The sequence below is a fragment of the Camponotus vicinus genome, unplaced genomic scaffold (genome assembly GCF_025532165.1).
Source record: "Camponotus vicinus isolate PSW18456_S1 unplaced genomic scaffold, iyCamVici1.0 SCAF_1, whole genome shotgun sequence".
Taxonomy (NCBI): Eukaryota; Metazoa; Arthropoda; class Insecta; order Hymenoptera; family Formicidae; genus Camponotus; species Camponotus vicinus.
This window is the reverse complement of record NW_028141945.1, coordinates 8,594,155-8,610,960: the sequence shown is the minus strand read 5'-3', so window position 1 is coordinate 8,610,960 and position 16,806 is coordinate 8,594,155. Positions and strand designations below refer to the sequence as shown.

General features: G+C 32.8%; 2 protein-coding genes and 1 long non-coding RNA gene across 3 annotated transcripts; 1 reads left to right on the top strand and 2 right to left on the bottom strand.

The window, feature by feature from the left end:
* Positions 1–6,691: 6,691 nt before the first annotated feature.
* On the bottom strand, positions 6,692–8,656 carry LOC145972283 (uncharacterized). The gene is made up of 3 exons (XR_014439120.1): positions 8,619–8,656; positions 7,225–7,308; positions 6,692–6,747 (listed from the first exon to the last, which is right to left on the bottom strand). It is a non-coding gene; the product is annotated as an uncharacterized LOC145972283 (long non-coding RNA).
* LOC145972278 (galactoside alpha-(1,2)-fucosyltransferase 2) lies at positions 7,842–14,108 on the top strand. Its single transcript, XM_083100761.1, has 3 exons — positions 7,842–8,195; positions 10,780–11,503; positions 11,704–14,108. The coding sequence occupies exons 2-3, from the start codon at positions 11,025–11,027 to the stop codon at positions 12,242–12,244; spliced, it is 1,020 nt and encodes a 339-aa protein (XP_082956887.1). The 5' UTR covers positions 7,842–8,195; positions 10,780–11,024; the 3' UTR covers positions 12,245–14,108.
* Gas8 (Growth arrest specific protein 8) lies at positions 13,567–16,789 on the bottom strand. Its single transcript, XM_083100749.1, has 8 exons — positions 16,623–16,789; positions 16,052–16,269; positions 15,715–15,976; positions 15,364–15,624; positions 15,102–15,269; positions 14,928–15,014; positions 14,645–14,854; positions 13,567–14,566 (listed from the first exon to the last, which is right to left on the bottom strand). Exons 1-8 carry the CDS (start codon positions 16,623–16,625, stop codon positions 14,351–14,353), a joined length of 1,425 nt encoding a protein of 474 aa, XP_082956875.1. The 5' UTR covers positions 16,626–16,789; the 3' UTR covers positions 13,567–14,350.
* Between the last annotated feature and the right edge of the window lie 17 nt (positions 16,790–16,806).

Sequence of the window (16,806 nt, the reverse complement as noted above, 5' to 3'; positions counted from 1 at the left end):
CTCTCAGTTCGGTCCCCAGACGAGCCCCTAGGTATCCTAACCGTCTCTTTCTGTCTCCGTCGACGCCAAATCTCAGGGCTCGAGACTGAAATACACGGTATCCGCGTTGTCGCCGCCCACTGCAATTTGGTTAGTAAACTGAAGCCCGTTAAATATATAGAGGTGCACGATAAGAGATAGAGAGAGGACGGACTCGATACGCCAACTTTCGGTGGTTGAAAATTTCGCACGAAGCGTGAAAAAGCACGAAACACTCGTGAATTCTATTCTATGTCGATGGGAAATGTTAACAATACAAGCACAATTACAATTCTATTGCAGTTCTAGTTTAAGTGCTTCCTAAATAGTGTAGAGGGATGATCAGATATTTTATATACTTTATTCTAAATTTTACATTCTACATACATGCTATAGATATTTATATTTTTTATTAAATTATTAAAAATAAAAGCTTATTTTTTCCTAAACTTATTTTTAATTGAAAAATTTAGGAAAGGATACAAATATCTACATTAAGTGCAAAATGTAGAACACAAAACATATAAATAATATAAAATAATATAAAATAATTTAAAAAGTTATTAAAAATAATTCTTTGAAAGATAATATAAAAAGAATAAAATCGAAGAATATTATGTATAAATAATACATTGTATATCTATACAGGGTGACCCATTTTAACTTAGGCAGCCAAATAACTCGAAAAATAAGCAAGATAGAGAAAAATGTTTTAGACAAAAGTTGTATGGTTTCGAGGGGGCCATAAGATGGTATCATTGGTTTGACCTTGAAGAGTCATTTGAAGGTCACGTGAAGGTCACTTCAATTTTTTTAAATGGAACATCCTATATATTTTTATACATTCTTGTAGCTCATCTCGAGAGCTTTCCAAAACACTATAATTAAGTACATTTTCGTTAAGTACTTTTTGAGTTATGAGGCTTGAAATAATTTCTTAATTTTACATAAACCGTAAAATATCTTGTAAAATATTCATTTTTCGATTACCTTACCTTAATAGTTTTATGTACAAAATAATGAGAGGAATCAATTGGTGTAAAGAAAACACATAGTTGTTTCGAAGAAAAAATATGTAATTTGCAATTAACAATTCCATATTTTTTCTTAAAAACAACTATGTGTTTTCTTTACACCAATTGATTCCTCTCATTATTTTGTACATAAAAGTATTAAGGTAAGATAATTGAAAAATGAATATTTTACAAGATATTTTACGGTTTATGTAAAATTAAGAAATTATTTCAAGCATCATAACTCAAAAAGTACTTAACGGAAAGGTACTTAATTATAGTGTTTTGGAAAGCTCTCGAAATAAGCTACAAGAATGTACAAAAATATATAGGGTATTCCATTTAAAAAAATTGAAGTGACCTTCACGTGACCTTCAAATGACTCTTCAAGGTCAAACCAATGATACCATCTTATGGCCCCCTCGAAACCATACAACTTTTGTCTAAAACATTTTTCTCTATCTTGCTTATTTTTCGAGTTATTTGGCTGCCTAAGTTAAAATGGGTCACCCTGTATATACAAGTTCTTCTATTGATCTAAAAAATGAAAATTTAATTTTCACATTTCAAACTTCTGATACTGTCATCCACATAATTTGCATTTTTATTTTCTTTACGACTCTTTACGCGAATCATGTCGCTTCGACCATAAGCAGAAATAATACATTTAATAACTTTTTAATTGTTTTTCATTTGCAACGTCATTGTAACGTTTCGCATCCGTGCGCGACATCGGATAACTGAATTACTTGTAGGCCAGGACGGTTACGAGAGTGCACAATTAGGTGCATACATACGCATCGACGTATAACAATAGAGTGTAAGTGGAATGATTCGATTATGCTTGATGAAACGTGTTTTGATTCCGCGTAAAAAAAAATAATACGCGTCATCGAGAAAGACTATTGCTGCTGCTGCCGATCAATTCTTCTCTAAAATCTCCAATACTATTGAAGATACTGTAAAAACAATTTTTTTGCCAAATAATCAAACGCGTCCCATTGTGTATAAAAAATCAATATAGTTTATCCCTAGAATATTCAGGATATTTTTAAACATAGATTGTGATCTCCTAAAATACACACAGATTGACTCAGAGAGTCCACGAGATCTTAATTTCATATTAACTATAGATTCTTTATTTTTATCTTAAAGAAAAATATTGTTACTAAAAAAAGAATCGTTGAAGAATTTATATTTCACATGATAATATATCTTAAAACAAGGATTAAGCATACACAGAGATAAAAGGATAAATATTTATATATTTTTTTTTTATTTTCGATTCTATGAGTCAACAAGGACATTAATCGAAATTACCTCAATATCGATGTAGACATGACAAGCTGCTATATAGGATCTTTGAAATAGATTTAAATAGACGAATGCATCTCTCATATAAAACCGTTTGCTACATCACATCATATTTCGTGTGCAAAACGCAAAGTGCACTCGGTCTGACACATCGTCCGCATCACCCCTAGTCGATGCCGTCCGAGATCAAATATCGTTTGCCTTGATTTTCAACGACGACCGAAATGTAATTTTCACGTTAACTCGCACACGGATCTAAATTCCGCGCGAGCGACGAGGCGCCGATGTAAATTATGACTAACTAGCAGCCGGATCGAGTGATCGAATTTCGTGATGACACTTGGCAGATTTAGGGAAAACGGGGGAAAATCTTACGAACCAGAGATAAATGGAGAATCACCAATTGTCTCTCTCTATCGAGCTACATGAAATTTTATAAATTAAGGGAATGATTTTTTTCATATGTCAAAGATAATGCGCGCGATTTTACAATAAAAAATTCTTATAAAAAATTCTTACGAGAATGCATTGCGTGTCATACTTTCTGAAAATATTTTTATTGAAATGTAAAAAAAGTGTGAAAATATTAGCTGTATATTTTATGCATAAAGAGACTATACAATGTCAAAATATCAAAATATCAAAAACACTTTTAAATATTAATTATATTCATCATGAGCCTCTCAAACGGTAAATTGATCAACTCCACTTTTTTTGTAAACTTTTCAACAAAACAATTTTAATATCAGCATGAGATTAATGCTTTGGTATTAAAATTTAAAAAGTCCACAAAAAATAAAGTTTATTAATTTAGTTTCTGAGAAGCTCATATATTAAAAAAGAGAGATTAATTGCTATTATATTATATGTAAAACCGTTTCGTATAATATCCTATAAATCCACGAACTGAAGACACTCATGGAGCACAAGACTTGTCGGTTAAAGGCCAAGCAGAGAAGATGGAAAATGAAAGGACCACGGTGAGAGATAAAGGGGGAGAGTGATGGCAAAGCGCGATATCGGATGTCGAATTGCCGCCGTCGAGCTGCGGAAAAAGGAGTTTCGTAAGGGGTAGGAGGCAAAATTGCGGAAGAATTGCGATGCACATACCTATAAAAGACGGCCTGTCAATAGCATGGACTGCTCCGTGCGCGATTTCAATCGGTATCTTGTCTCTCTTTCTCTCCCTCCTCTCCTTCTCCTCCTCTACCGCAAAGCGATACGTGGTGCATACAAGGCGCCACGTATGCATGTCGCAGTGTGCTTGCACCTGCGCAAGCATAGGGACGGATACGTGTGGAGACTAACGAGGTAAGCAAGCGAGAATCGAGATCCGCATAATTTCGATGTATTGAATTTTTCTGATACCATCGTGATATGCAGGGGAAAATTCTTTATGTCAATCTTTGCGCTTTCGTTATAAAATAAATATAGCGTGTATTTTTTTTACATATATCCGTCAAAAACTAAATACATGAAGAAAAAAAACAGATTTAAATAATTGTACAAGCTTTTTCTTATTTTTTTTAGCAAAAATTTTTTATCTTTTATCAATAGCAAGAAAGGAAAAATTCAATATTTGCTTTGGATTGAGAATAATATAATTTTGCTGAATTTTGATAGAGAGAGAAAATTGAATTATAAATAAAATAACAACCTCTCCAACAGAAAGAAAGAGAGAGAAAGAAAAGAGGGAGAGAATTATATAATTTAAATAATGACACATGTTTTTTTGGAAAAACAAATTTTTTTATTTTTCTTTTGAAACTGATACGTGTGTGGTTTTCTTCTCTCTATCAATAATCGATTTAATAATAAATATGAAACTATGAGAAATCAGTGACCGCCCCTGCACAAGCACACAAGTACAGCCTTTCTTTTTCCTTTCAGCAATCCCGATAAAACTCGTCCGAGAAATTTTCTGCCGCGGCTCATTCCGTCCGCGTCTTATTTCGTGGTCGAAAGGATTTCGCGGGAATTGAAAACTCTACTCCGCCCAATGCAGTTGACAGGTACAAAAGAGGAGAATTAAGACTTCGATATCACTTATGGTGTGACGTGCCAAAAAGCACAAAGGAGACATAATATAGAGAATTTACTTAAAAGAAGCATTAATGTTAATCTCGCGAAATTGAGAACACTTAAGAGACATTTTAAATTAAAATTAAATAAAATTAAAAATTTCTAATATCAAGTACATTTTCGTAAAAAAAAAATGTCATTATATAAATAAGCATCAAAATATTACATATAAATTACAGATTATCATTATATATAATTCTCTGTGAAAAATTTATTAAAATTATTAATATCTTTACTGCATGTATACATGTTTCTAATTATTATCTTTATTTTTATGCGTAATGTTTTTTTATAATATAAATTTTCTTTGCTAAAAATACATGAACAATATTTGTTTCCTGATAAATGTCTTGCTTTTTTTTAAGAATAAATTTTTATTAGTTTATGATCTTTATTTTTCTACAATTTGCTGTTTATTTGAAAAGATATGTATAATTACCGTTGAATATTTAAAGATATCCAACTTCAAATAAGCATATATAAAGTGAAAAAGTGAACTTGTAAGAAACACTTAGTCTTTATAAAATTAAAGAAAAAAACTTTTTACGTATGCGAACAAGTTCCTTGGCAATCCTTCAAGATATATGGCAAGTTTGACCACCCTCGTATTTAAGTTTTTTAATTTGCTCCGCGGCATCATTAAAATTTTTACGGAATAAAGGTACAATCGCGTCTTTAAAAACGCGAGAGACTCATTTTGTAGCTTTTTTTGAAAACTTTTTGAACTTTATAATATGATATGCGCATAATAAAAGAACACAAAATATTTTCTTGCTCTTTATATGTTACCTTCGTAAACCTTGAATATATGATACCTTGAAAATATGATTGTGTCCAATTTTTATCTACATGCAACTACTGCATGGACGAATTTCGTCTGTTTCATACAATAATAATAAACAAAACAAGAAAATTATATTATACAAAAAATTATAGTTTTTAACAAAATAGGAATTATATTATATAAAAAATTATAGTTTTTGAAAAGTTTTTGTTAATTAATAGTATTTCAAATAAAAAAATAGATTTTTTTAAATATGAAAAATATGGTAAAATATGAACCATTAAAGAATAATTTTGTCGGAATAAGCCCCTGTAGGCGAGTATATTGTCCGTGGAAGTAAGTTTTCGTGTAGTCCAGACTCTACCAAATAACAGAGTCAGAATGAAATTACGAACTAACCGGCCAGTCCCTCGAGGCGCCGAAAAATGATAGAAAAATGTGTGCGCACGACAATCTTTTTATTTTATTTATTAACGTATATGGAACCTCGAAAACTTAGCGCATAATATCATATAACATTTTTATCACCTTTATTCTTAACATAAAAATTATTTCTTAATACAACATACTTTTTCTATATGAAATATTTAAATAAAATTTATAATAAAAAATATTTAAATATTTAATAATGCGCTATATAATCTTGTTAATAATAAATAACATATAATAATCTTGTAATATTTTATAAATGCACAATGACTCTAATATTTTGTAATATTTTATAGACTATTAAGAGGAGGGAACAAAATCTCTGTTTTTTATGGGACATTCCATAAAATATGGCGATAATAAAAATTTTTATATATTATTAAAAGTTTTCTATTTTTATTTTATTTTTGTAATAACTTATAATGACAATAAAGAAATGCTATCTATTAAACTTTTAAAAATCATAATCTTCTAGTTCTCAAAAATCTTTCGCGCACATTTGTGTATAATTCTCACTCATAAAAATTTGCTGGGAAACTTATTACCTATACAGACTTATTGTGCATCGTGACGTAAAAAGAATCGCATTGACAATGAAAACAAAGTATGAGTACATGTGGGATAAAACTGTATGTATTGATACCGGCAAATTGAATGGAAGGATGAGGTGGAGACACCATTATAATTTGAAGGTATGTGCAAACGACGCGATATCGGGCTCTCGCGGCCTACTTTGCGAAAAGCTTTCAAGCTTCGTCCAGATAGTGCAGAGAAGCTTTCTTGCCGCACAAAAGACCCTCCACGCGTCCTCCCGTAATCGAGATAAAACGACAGCCGGTACATGCAAACTTTCGTATCGGGCTCAACTTCTCGGAATTATTATATAAGCGAGCTGCGAAAAAAAAAACATCTGTGAGTGTATGCAAGATACTCTCTATCGCGCGTAAAATTTTGCATTATTTCACGCATAAATTTTTATTTCGCGCTAGTAATTCTCTTGGTGGTCAAGCTGACTCGATAGGATTGCCAAGGATAAAATATTTTTACACTCACCGATCTCGTTGTTAGAACAGCCATTGCATCGTGTAACCTTTAAACGTCGTGTTCCTTGCAACAAACATAAGAATGTTAAATTCTCCGATAAATCATGTAACATCCCAGGTAGAACATGAAACTCATAATGACATTATGACGTCACCTAAAAGTCATTTTTAAGTCATAGAAAAATCATAATGATCTCATTTGATATACTTTTGGCAATGTTTTGGTGACTTATTTATATATATATATATATATATATATATATATATATATAAATAAGTATATTACGCAATTACTTGTTTATTTAATTATTCATGTATATTTTAATTATATTTAAGCAACATAATCTTTTTAAAATTATATAATGCGATTATTGAACTTAAAACTTTATGATTCTTTTTGTCATCTTTAACTCATTTTTTAATCATTTTTATTTAGGTAACTTTTAAGTGATAAATTAAATCATGATGACGTCATAATGATGTCATTATGAGTTTCATGTTCTACCTGGGATCTAATATATATTATAAAATATAATTTTACCTGATTATACATGAAGTGATATTCTTCGCCAGACTTCGTCGAAACACCAAAAGATTCGATTAAACGCACTCGTAATGGATGATGCTGCCGCACGTTCGAAAAATGACGAGGAAAGTGAAGTTAGTCGCGTTCGATTATGGCGGGAGATGAGCCACGTGATCGGTCGGTATCACGTCGATATCAATTTCGAAATGAAAACGGACGCATTTTTTTCACAGGACGCAGTATAAAATCAGTCGAGGAATACTTTCCTCAATTTTCATCAATTATCAAGGCGCCAAAAGTTATTAATTAAATTATTTTTATAAACTTAAATAATATTAATAACAACAGCTGACAATAACCATCGCGATAAGACCGACACTTGATAAAGAAGTTGCTATGACCATGCAATACCCTTCTTTATCAAATATGTATGGTAATTTAAATATATATAAATATAATTTTTACATGTATATCGAGGGTCATTAAATATATATAGCGTGTCACCAAACTTTCAAACTTTTACGCGCTCAACAGCTGTTCTCGCGTTACTCGATATCGAACGATTGTATCGAACGACAGATGGCGACGAAGCGGCGGTTCGAGACGGCGCCAAGCGAAATTAAAAATCTATACGTAAAGCGCCGGCTGTGGGTGAATGACGTCACGCCCCCGAGACAACATCACCCCGAGAGGATGGCGGCTCATCCCCGTCCGAGCGGACGGACAGCGCACGGGAGTATCCCGGAACGTCGTCACGCTTAGTCGAGGAGGGCGACTGGAAGCGCGAGAGAGAGAAGTAAGGGCGTGAAGATTGCCGTGAACGAGACGACGCTGCGCCCGGGGCGTAGAACGAGGACGGCGACGACCAGGGTGCAACAAGCGTCCGCGGACGTCACGCCGGGCAAACATGAGTGAGCTAAACCCGCGGCTGATCGCGAGGCTCGACCTGTGCGTCGCGAATCGCACAGCTGAGTTCGCTGGAACGGGTGAGTGAGACTCTATTCGGGAGATTAATATTAGAGAATGTCGGGGGTGTTGTCAGGGAGGGTTGTGAATTCGTTGAGCCGATCTTCGATGGGGCAGAGGGAGAGCCTCGAATGACAGATGGAAGAAACGCGTCTCCACGAAATTTAATCATTGGTAGTACGAATTAATTTTCATTTGCCTTTTCATTTGCCTTTTCATTTGCCTTTTTCAATTACGCGCTGATGAAGCTATTTTATTTTGACAAAAGTCAAAATTGCGATCAGAGAGAGCATTCAGTTTCTGCGACGCAGTAATATTGGAATGGAATAAATAAAATGATTTTTCGAGATATATTTTCTCGTCTTTTAAAAATCTGTCTTTTAAGGATTTATCACGACACGTCGCGTTCGATAGTAATAGTTGGAGGAATATATGTCACGCACCTAACTTTCATCCTGCGACGCAATAACTTTGACAGAACACGTACGTGCACACATAGGTAAAGTTTGCAGTAAGTTTTCCGCGACAGAACAAATAACGAAAGATATTGTGCGTTTGTTTCTTGTATATTTAGGAATCGTGAAGAATCTTTCGTCAAATTTCGAGCAGAACGCGATGTATGTGACTATATTTTTATGCAAAAATCGCGTACAAACTCGATTAAATTTCGTGAACATAATTCGTTCCAAAAATCTTTTTCTGCTATTATTCCTGGTTTATAAATAGCACCTTGTTTATGTTTTGTCTCGCGTATTTCGTAATGTTTTTTCGTAATGTGTTCGAGCTTTAAATTTTAAACTTTTCTCGTATCGATAAGAAGTTACGTCGATATGACAGCGCCATTATTACAGCGTAATAATGTGCCATTTTTCAAAACTTTTTTAAATACTGCCTTCGAAAAGGAGATATAAAGGATAAGAATGTCCTGTGAAACGAGTATCGCGTGATAAAGAGTTTCGTGCTCTTTCCGTCCCACACACACACATATATTCCATATTAATTAACCAGTTCCATATTAATTAAGCAATTATTAAACCTCGTTAAAATGTAGCTTGGACTTGTTGAGGAAGAAAAGTTTTTCTTTGCACAATTTTTTAAATATACAATAATGAACTTTGTGCGCTGTTTTGTCACATAATTTTAACATTTATAATTTGATTCATTAATGTTGAAAATCGTGCTCAACGAAATATTTATATCAACGTTATGGCAATTCATTTTTTTAATATTTTATTAATTATACATGACTGGCATTGTGTGAAAAAAAATTTTTTATATATATCTGCTAAAAGCGTTGCCTGCATGCGATTTTAATCAAGCTTTATTAGCGACGGTGTGTTAACCATGTCCTTTTTTAATTATCTAAAAGTAAAGAAGCAATTTTTATCGTGCCTAACACAAATTAAACTTTAAACACTTTTTTATAGAGAACAACTTTGTATAGAAAAGCGCATGCATACATCGATCGGGTAAAAAAATTTTGCCAAAATATATTTCAGAATAAAATATATAGATTAAACTATAATCATATGACAAAATATTTATTATTGAAATCTAAATTAAATTCTTAAAGAAATTCCTCATATATATTCGGAGAAATGTTTTCTCTTAAAATAAAAATAATTGAAATATGATAAACTCGTATCACTTGAAAATCGATCGACATTCTGCTATCTTTACATTACTTTGTCCTACTTTTTTATTACATGATTATTTCATGATTGTAATTTTTAAATTAACAATACATAGTATTCAATTTACAAAGAGCACTTTTAAAAGGGCGGGTGCAATTATAAGATCATTTGAGAATTTTATTACACAATTCTATTTTTGTGTTCCTTTTTTCAACATTTTTCCGTAACATGTTCGAATAATTATTTTTTAGTTTTATTTATTTATCATATGTTTTATTTTATTTATCATATGTTTGACATACATTTACTCTTTACATTTTAGATGCTTTGTGCTGATTGTAAATCAGTTTCTTAAAATTTTATTTATCATTAAAAATAATAAAAAAGGATAAATAAGAATAAAAAAGAATAAATAAGAATAAAATAAGAATAAATAAGAATAAAATAAAATAAAAAATAAAAATAAAATCAAGTTTTCAATGATTCTGATCACCATTTTGATAAAATTATAATTTCTTTTAAACGAAGGCGATTAAATCATGATTTATAATACTTATTTTTGAACAGATTTAAAAAATAATAATATACAAAACAATAATTTTCATAAAATTTAAAAAACACGTATAGAAAAATAATCTCTTCCAAGAACATTTATAAAAGAGCATTTCGAAAGTTTTGATATCATTCTTACATGCTCAACATTTTTGTTTGACAAGCACTTAGGTATAATCAAAAATCATCTTATGTAGCTCAAGATATTTAGGGAAAGTTATCTACATTTTTTAAGATATAAATAAATAAAAAGAATTTTAATTCATTAGTTTTTTCAGTGGACCCGCCCTCTTAAACGATGCACGTTTTAACATCCACGAAAAATTTAAAATCACCTTAAACGCACGATAAGCACGCTTCTACGATATCGTTCCTATTTCATGTGTCGCTCATTAATCATTCATTTATCATTGCCAAGATGTACGTCGGAAAGCAAAGGACATGGCACACCTGTAGATACGAAATGCCGGACTAGCGTACGCACGAGAGAGCGAGTGGCCGACCAGAGTAGTGGCAGAGCAAGAAGGCAGAGCAGAGTAGTGAAGAGAGGGTAGAAAGCAAGTACCTAGAGAAAGAAAGAGAGAGAGAGAGAAAGGGAGAGAGATTGCTCGAAAAAAAAATTTACGTGGCGCAAAAAATCTCGCGGAGAGAAAGAGAGAGAGAATGAGTCACGCTCAACAGCATGTGCTTGCGAGCGCGATAGTTCTCGCGCTGTTAGTGGTATTCGGCATCCACGTCTTCCTGTTCCCCATGTATGACACGTCGTCCCCGCCGGCACGCCACACCAAGATCTCCGTGTACGAGCAGGCGCTCTGTCGCACGACCCTGAAGACGTCCAACGTCCGGGCAACGGCGCCTGAATGGCGCAACAATCCCTGTCCCAAATACGGCATAGTCTCGGCAGTGCAGGGCGGGAGACTCGGCAATCAGATCTGGGAGTACGCGTCCGTGTGGGCGACCGCTCGTAGGACTGGCCTGGAGCCGTTCATGCCACGCTGCATCCTCAAGACCCTGGAGGAGCACTTCGAGAACCTCAGTATTCCGCCGCTCAGCTACATCAGCAGATGCACCCTGGACGTCGGGCAAGTGGTCAATTCGCTTAGTCAGTGGAACAGTACGGAGCAAAACATCATTATACCCAGGTTAGCCTTGTTGAGGAGACTTCAAACGTCACAATTGACTATGAAATCAGATTAAATTAGACTAATTATTGCTAGTATACATTGGTGGGAAATGTAACTAGAATTAATACTAGTATAGAATAGAATAAAATAAATTTAGCTTGTTTCCTACTAACTTATAAATGTGTGGGTAAAAATTAAAGATAAATCTCTTACCTCAGACATGCGGCTTATTGGTCCTTGATACTGGTCTGGCTGGACGACGTACGGCGAGAATTCACGTTCAAGCCGAGTCTGAGGATCTATGCCGAGAAAGTATTGAGGCGTGTGGCAGAAAAGTTCAACTTGTCCTCGCCAACCTACGTTAGTGTACATGTGCGTCGAACCGATTACGTGGATTACCTTTGGCAGAAACTGAAGACGCGGCCCGCACCGGTAAGTTACTACCTGTCGGCGATGGATTATTTCGCTGGCAGGTACAACAACGTTGTCTTCGTAGTGACGAGCGATAATATTGCCTGGTGCAAGTATAACTTGCGCAGCAAGCGTCACAGAATCAGTTTCGTGTCGGATAACGATGGTAAGGGTCCGGGCAAGGATCTAGCGGTCTTATCCGCGTGCAACCACAGCATTATAGATTACGGCACTTATGGCTCGTTCGGGGCCATTTTGGCCGCTGGTGAAACAGTAGTTTACAATGTAACAACATACTTTTCTACATTGATCGCTGACGTTCTACCAAACTGGAGAATAATGAGTTGAATAAATTGAGAAATTCAAAACTTTCGAGCATAAATAGAACATATTTATGTTGCATCATATATACATTTTTTACGTAATTACATTTTTTTTTTCAAAAAGCGACATATATTATTTTTGGCAAGTTTTAATCAACTTATATAAAAGAATTTTTAAGAATCTGTGTTATCGCTCTTTCAATATCAAAATTTGCAATTAAATGTTCAATCGCTTTATAAATCGTTATCGGATCGGAAATATTGTATTTGTTTTATGCGTAAAATCACCATATATTATTATATACTTTTGCTATCTATGGTGCAAATATGTAATTAATATTATAAACTACATGAAAGTGTATATCTTGCCTTTATGTCGCCTATAGATAATACGTATATATATAAATATTTTTCTTTTATTTATCATACAAATGCATAAACATTTTGCCAGCAGTAAAATTCAATGAAAGTGTGTGTTGCTACATCACATTAAATTTTATATTTGTAAATGCATCAAAATGGGCTTAGTATTACGCACATACATATATTACGCTCTTATTTAACTTTAGTGTGCGTACACACAAACTAGAAATCGATGCACCTGTAAATGTAGCGAGCGAGGAAACCTTTCAAGGAACTCGCCAGGAAAAGGTTTACAATGGAACAATGGACCACTAATATCTAAAATTAAAACAGATGCTTATTTTTTCTACGATTCTGATACAAACTCGACACGGTCGTAAAAATTTAATGAAAAGAAAACAGAAAGCGTAGAGAGATATCGGCTATCCTTTTCGAATAAAGTGGCGATCAAGTGAGCTTAATATATTCAAAAAAAAAAAAGAAACATGCGTACGAATAAATTCTACATTTGTGCAGAGTGCTCAGAATTGCATCTGGTTGATGATCCTTTAACTTTGGCGTGAGATTTTTCCCGAAAACTGGATTTTCTAATATTATTTCGTAGTTTATATATCGTTTTCTATAACATGTAGCCTAGTATCGTGAGGTTTCAGATCGATTGTGTTTACACGTTTCAATGTGTATTTCATATCGTAGTGAACGTGTAAGATAAATACTTGACGAAACCGATATATTGATAACCATCTCTATAAGTCTTATAATGTACAATGATTTCAACTGTGATTCTATTTCTTATTGTGCCAAAATTCTTAATATACACATAAAAAGAAATATATATATATATATATACATATATATAAATATATATGTATATGTATACACACACATCTATATATATATGTATTATAAAATTATATCTATACAAGGCATTGTATAATATTTACAAATCTGTGAGCAAATGATAAATTATTTCTTCACTTAACCGTTAAGTATTATAAAGAGAAAAAAAGTTTACAGAGACTACTGCGCGAAAAACTGTGGATGGGGAAAAATATTTTACATATAAAGCCAGTGTTTGAAATTTATTATAACCATGTGACCTGATGTATCTGACTTATAGTGTTTTACAAGTTAGACTAGTCAGTGTGTCTAATATCTATATGTTAATATCTATATATGGATGTATCTTCAATGTATTTGTTGCCTGCCAGTTGTTAGATATTTGACAAAATGTTGAGGCGCAAAAAGAAAGTTGTGCTATTAGTAATAGAATTATACGATAAAAAAAAATGAGCCGAATAAGATATCAAGATTTTCCATTCAATGCTAACACTATGTGACGAAAGATGCGATTACAAACAAAAAGATAAATAAAAATAATTACTGAGACTATACAACTTCCAGGCATCGATACGATCTACTCTGTACATTCTCTGTGATAATTTTATGTAATTTTTGGAAACACACGTAAAAAGCTGAAAATGTATATTCGTTTTACAAAATAAAAATACTCTGTGTCAAAATTACACGCATGTATTAATTTTATTAAAAATTATGTTTCAATGTTTCTTTCAGTAAAAGAAGTATTTCTACATGTATCAAATGCGCATATTATTGATCTGTATAGTCAAACTTATCAAAAATGTTATATTGAAGCCCTTTCATTGAAATGTGTAAAGATAGTAATAAGATACGGCGCGATTTTTTTAGACAAGGACATAAAATTGCCATAAAAATTAATTATATATAAATATTTATAAAATGTATATTACTGATGCGCACTAACAAAACTCGCTGGACCTAGGCCCAATTTCGCACCGGCTATCCTCATTCTCAGAGGCTGAAATCCAAGTTCAGCTTTGGGAATCCCATATTCTTGCAATTTACTCTCATAAGTCGCTAATAAATCGTCGTGTGCTTTGCAAACCTTCGCCAATTCATATTGCAGATCTTGTATTGCAGTATTTTTTCTATTAAGCATATCCTATAAGAAAAAAGAATAATATAATATAATCGTATGCGATTTAAATAGATTGTAACGAGATTTTAATTTAATACATACTTCTAATTTTTTATTCGCATTGACCACCGCCGTAGGATCTAATTGAGCAGCGGCCAACACTTCGCTGATCTGCGCTTCTCGTTGCTCCAGTAACTCCGATAATTTTTCCAATTTTTTCTCCAAGAGAACATTTTTCAAACCCGTTTTCTGTTGCAGTTCGAAAATAGCCGAGACAAATCTAGAATGTAACTCGTCTCTCTCGGATTGACACTAAAACAGACAAAATAATATTAAAAAGATCACGTTCACGTATCACATGCTTGGATGTTAAACTACATTTTACTTTTTCAAAACGCAGTTCAAGCACTTCATTTTCCCATTTTAAATTTTCCAGGTCCTTTGCCACTGTAGACAATCTCCGTTTCGTATTCTGGAAATATCGTTAATTCAATTAAGTATCTCCGTTTATAATAATATTGTTATACAGCAAAGATATATACATTTCAGATATACTGACAGCTAGAATTTGTTTATCTTTCTCATAATTTGCAAGCTGACGATTAAGCTCAAAAGATGTTTCTTGCAATGATTTTAAATCGGTCGAATATTTTTTATTTTCCGTTGTCAATTCTCGCACTTGCTTTTTCATACGTTCTTCGTTATTTCTCATCGCTTCCATTTGTTCCTGTAAAAACATTTGCCACGTTAATTGGAAGTCTTTTCAGATCATTTCCTCTTTGCAATCGCGAGATTTAAATACAACAGATAGCAGACTTCACCTTCATGCTCTTAATTAACGATAAATTATTGAGAGTGATATCATTGTAATAATTTTTCATCTCGGCAAACGCATTCTCGTGATTTTTTATCAAATTCGCAATTTGCGCATTCTTTCTCTCCTCCACTTCTGTAATTTCCATTCGATGCTTCAACGTTAAGGACTCGTATTGACTGGTTAATTTCTGTTCGTACTTTTGCTCCAATTCTACCGCTTCAGACTCGAATTTCTTCATCATGTTATTCATTTCCTCCGATTGATGCTGCGTTTAAATGTTGAGAAAAAGCAGAATTTTTTTATTAGAATTTAATATGTAATTTTTTCGGCAAAATTTGTTACATATGCATCTTACCAACTTCAACGCTCGTATTTCATTCATGTACACCAATTCCTGTTCTTTTTGCGTTTTCTTGAGTTCCGTTTTGTCTTTAATAAGCTCGTTTTCTTGCGCAACGTGATCGTCTTGCGCCAATTTGAGAGCAACCAGATGCTCGGCCTTGCTCTCGGACAAATTAGTCTGATGCTCATACATCAAGTGTTTTACTTTCTGCTTGTATAACTTGAGTTCGGCCTCGTGCTTCTCTGCTAGTTCCTCTTTCTCACGTTCTTTATTTCTATACAAATTAAAATTCTATGCAAACATATTTATATTACATTGGAAAGCGCATCAGCGATGAAATTAAAGGTACCTGACTGTAGCGCGTACTTCATCCAGCTGATGTCTCGTAATTTCCCAAAAAGTTCGCAATTTATCTCTCTCTAATTGAAAAAAATTTCTTTCCTCCCGCTCACGTTCCATTTCTTCTAAGATTTTGTGAGCATATATTTCCAATTGCTCCCTATTCATTTTCGTTGTATCCACCCCATCGACATTATCCATCGTTTTCCCTTTTGCCTTTTTGGGACCCTTTTTATCATGTAATTTTTATATATAAGAAATATATCAAATTATAAAAATTAGAAAAGACTAAAATTAGAAAGAGAATATTTAATTATTTAAAATTAGAATTATTTATTTAAAATTTGCATTTAAAATTAGAAAGAGAATATTTTATTATTATATTATAATTTTAATATTTATATATGTTGGCAATAATAGTTTATTAGTTGAAAAATTAGTTAAAAAACTATTATTATAGTACACACATATAAAAATATTTATAATTAATTATGAAAAATAAAAATATGCAATAATATTAGCAAAAAAATTAAATTAAATTAATATAAAAGTTAATATTTAAAATTAATAAAACCACTTACCATTTTTTATCGATAAAAATGCGTAAAAAGATTATTCTATATGATGTTTCTTCAAAGATTATAGCAAAATGTAACACGAACAATAATAACAATAATAATGATAATGATACTACTGTCGAGTCTATAGTTCACGTCAGCTGACCGTAGGTCTGTACAACTCGGTTAGCTTGACATTTTCGAGTGA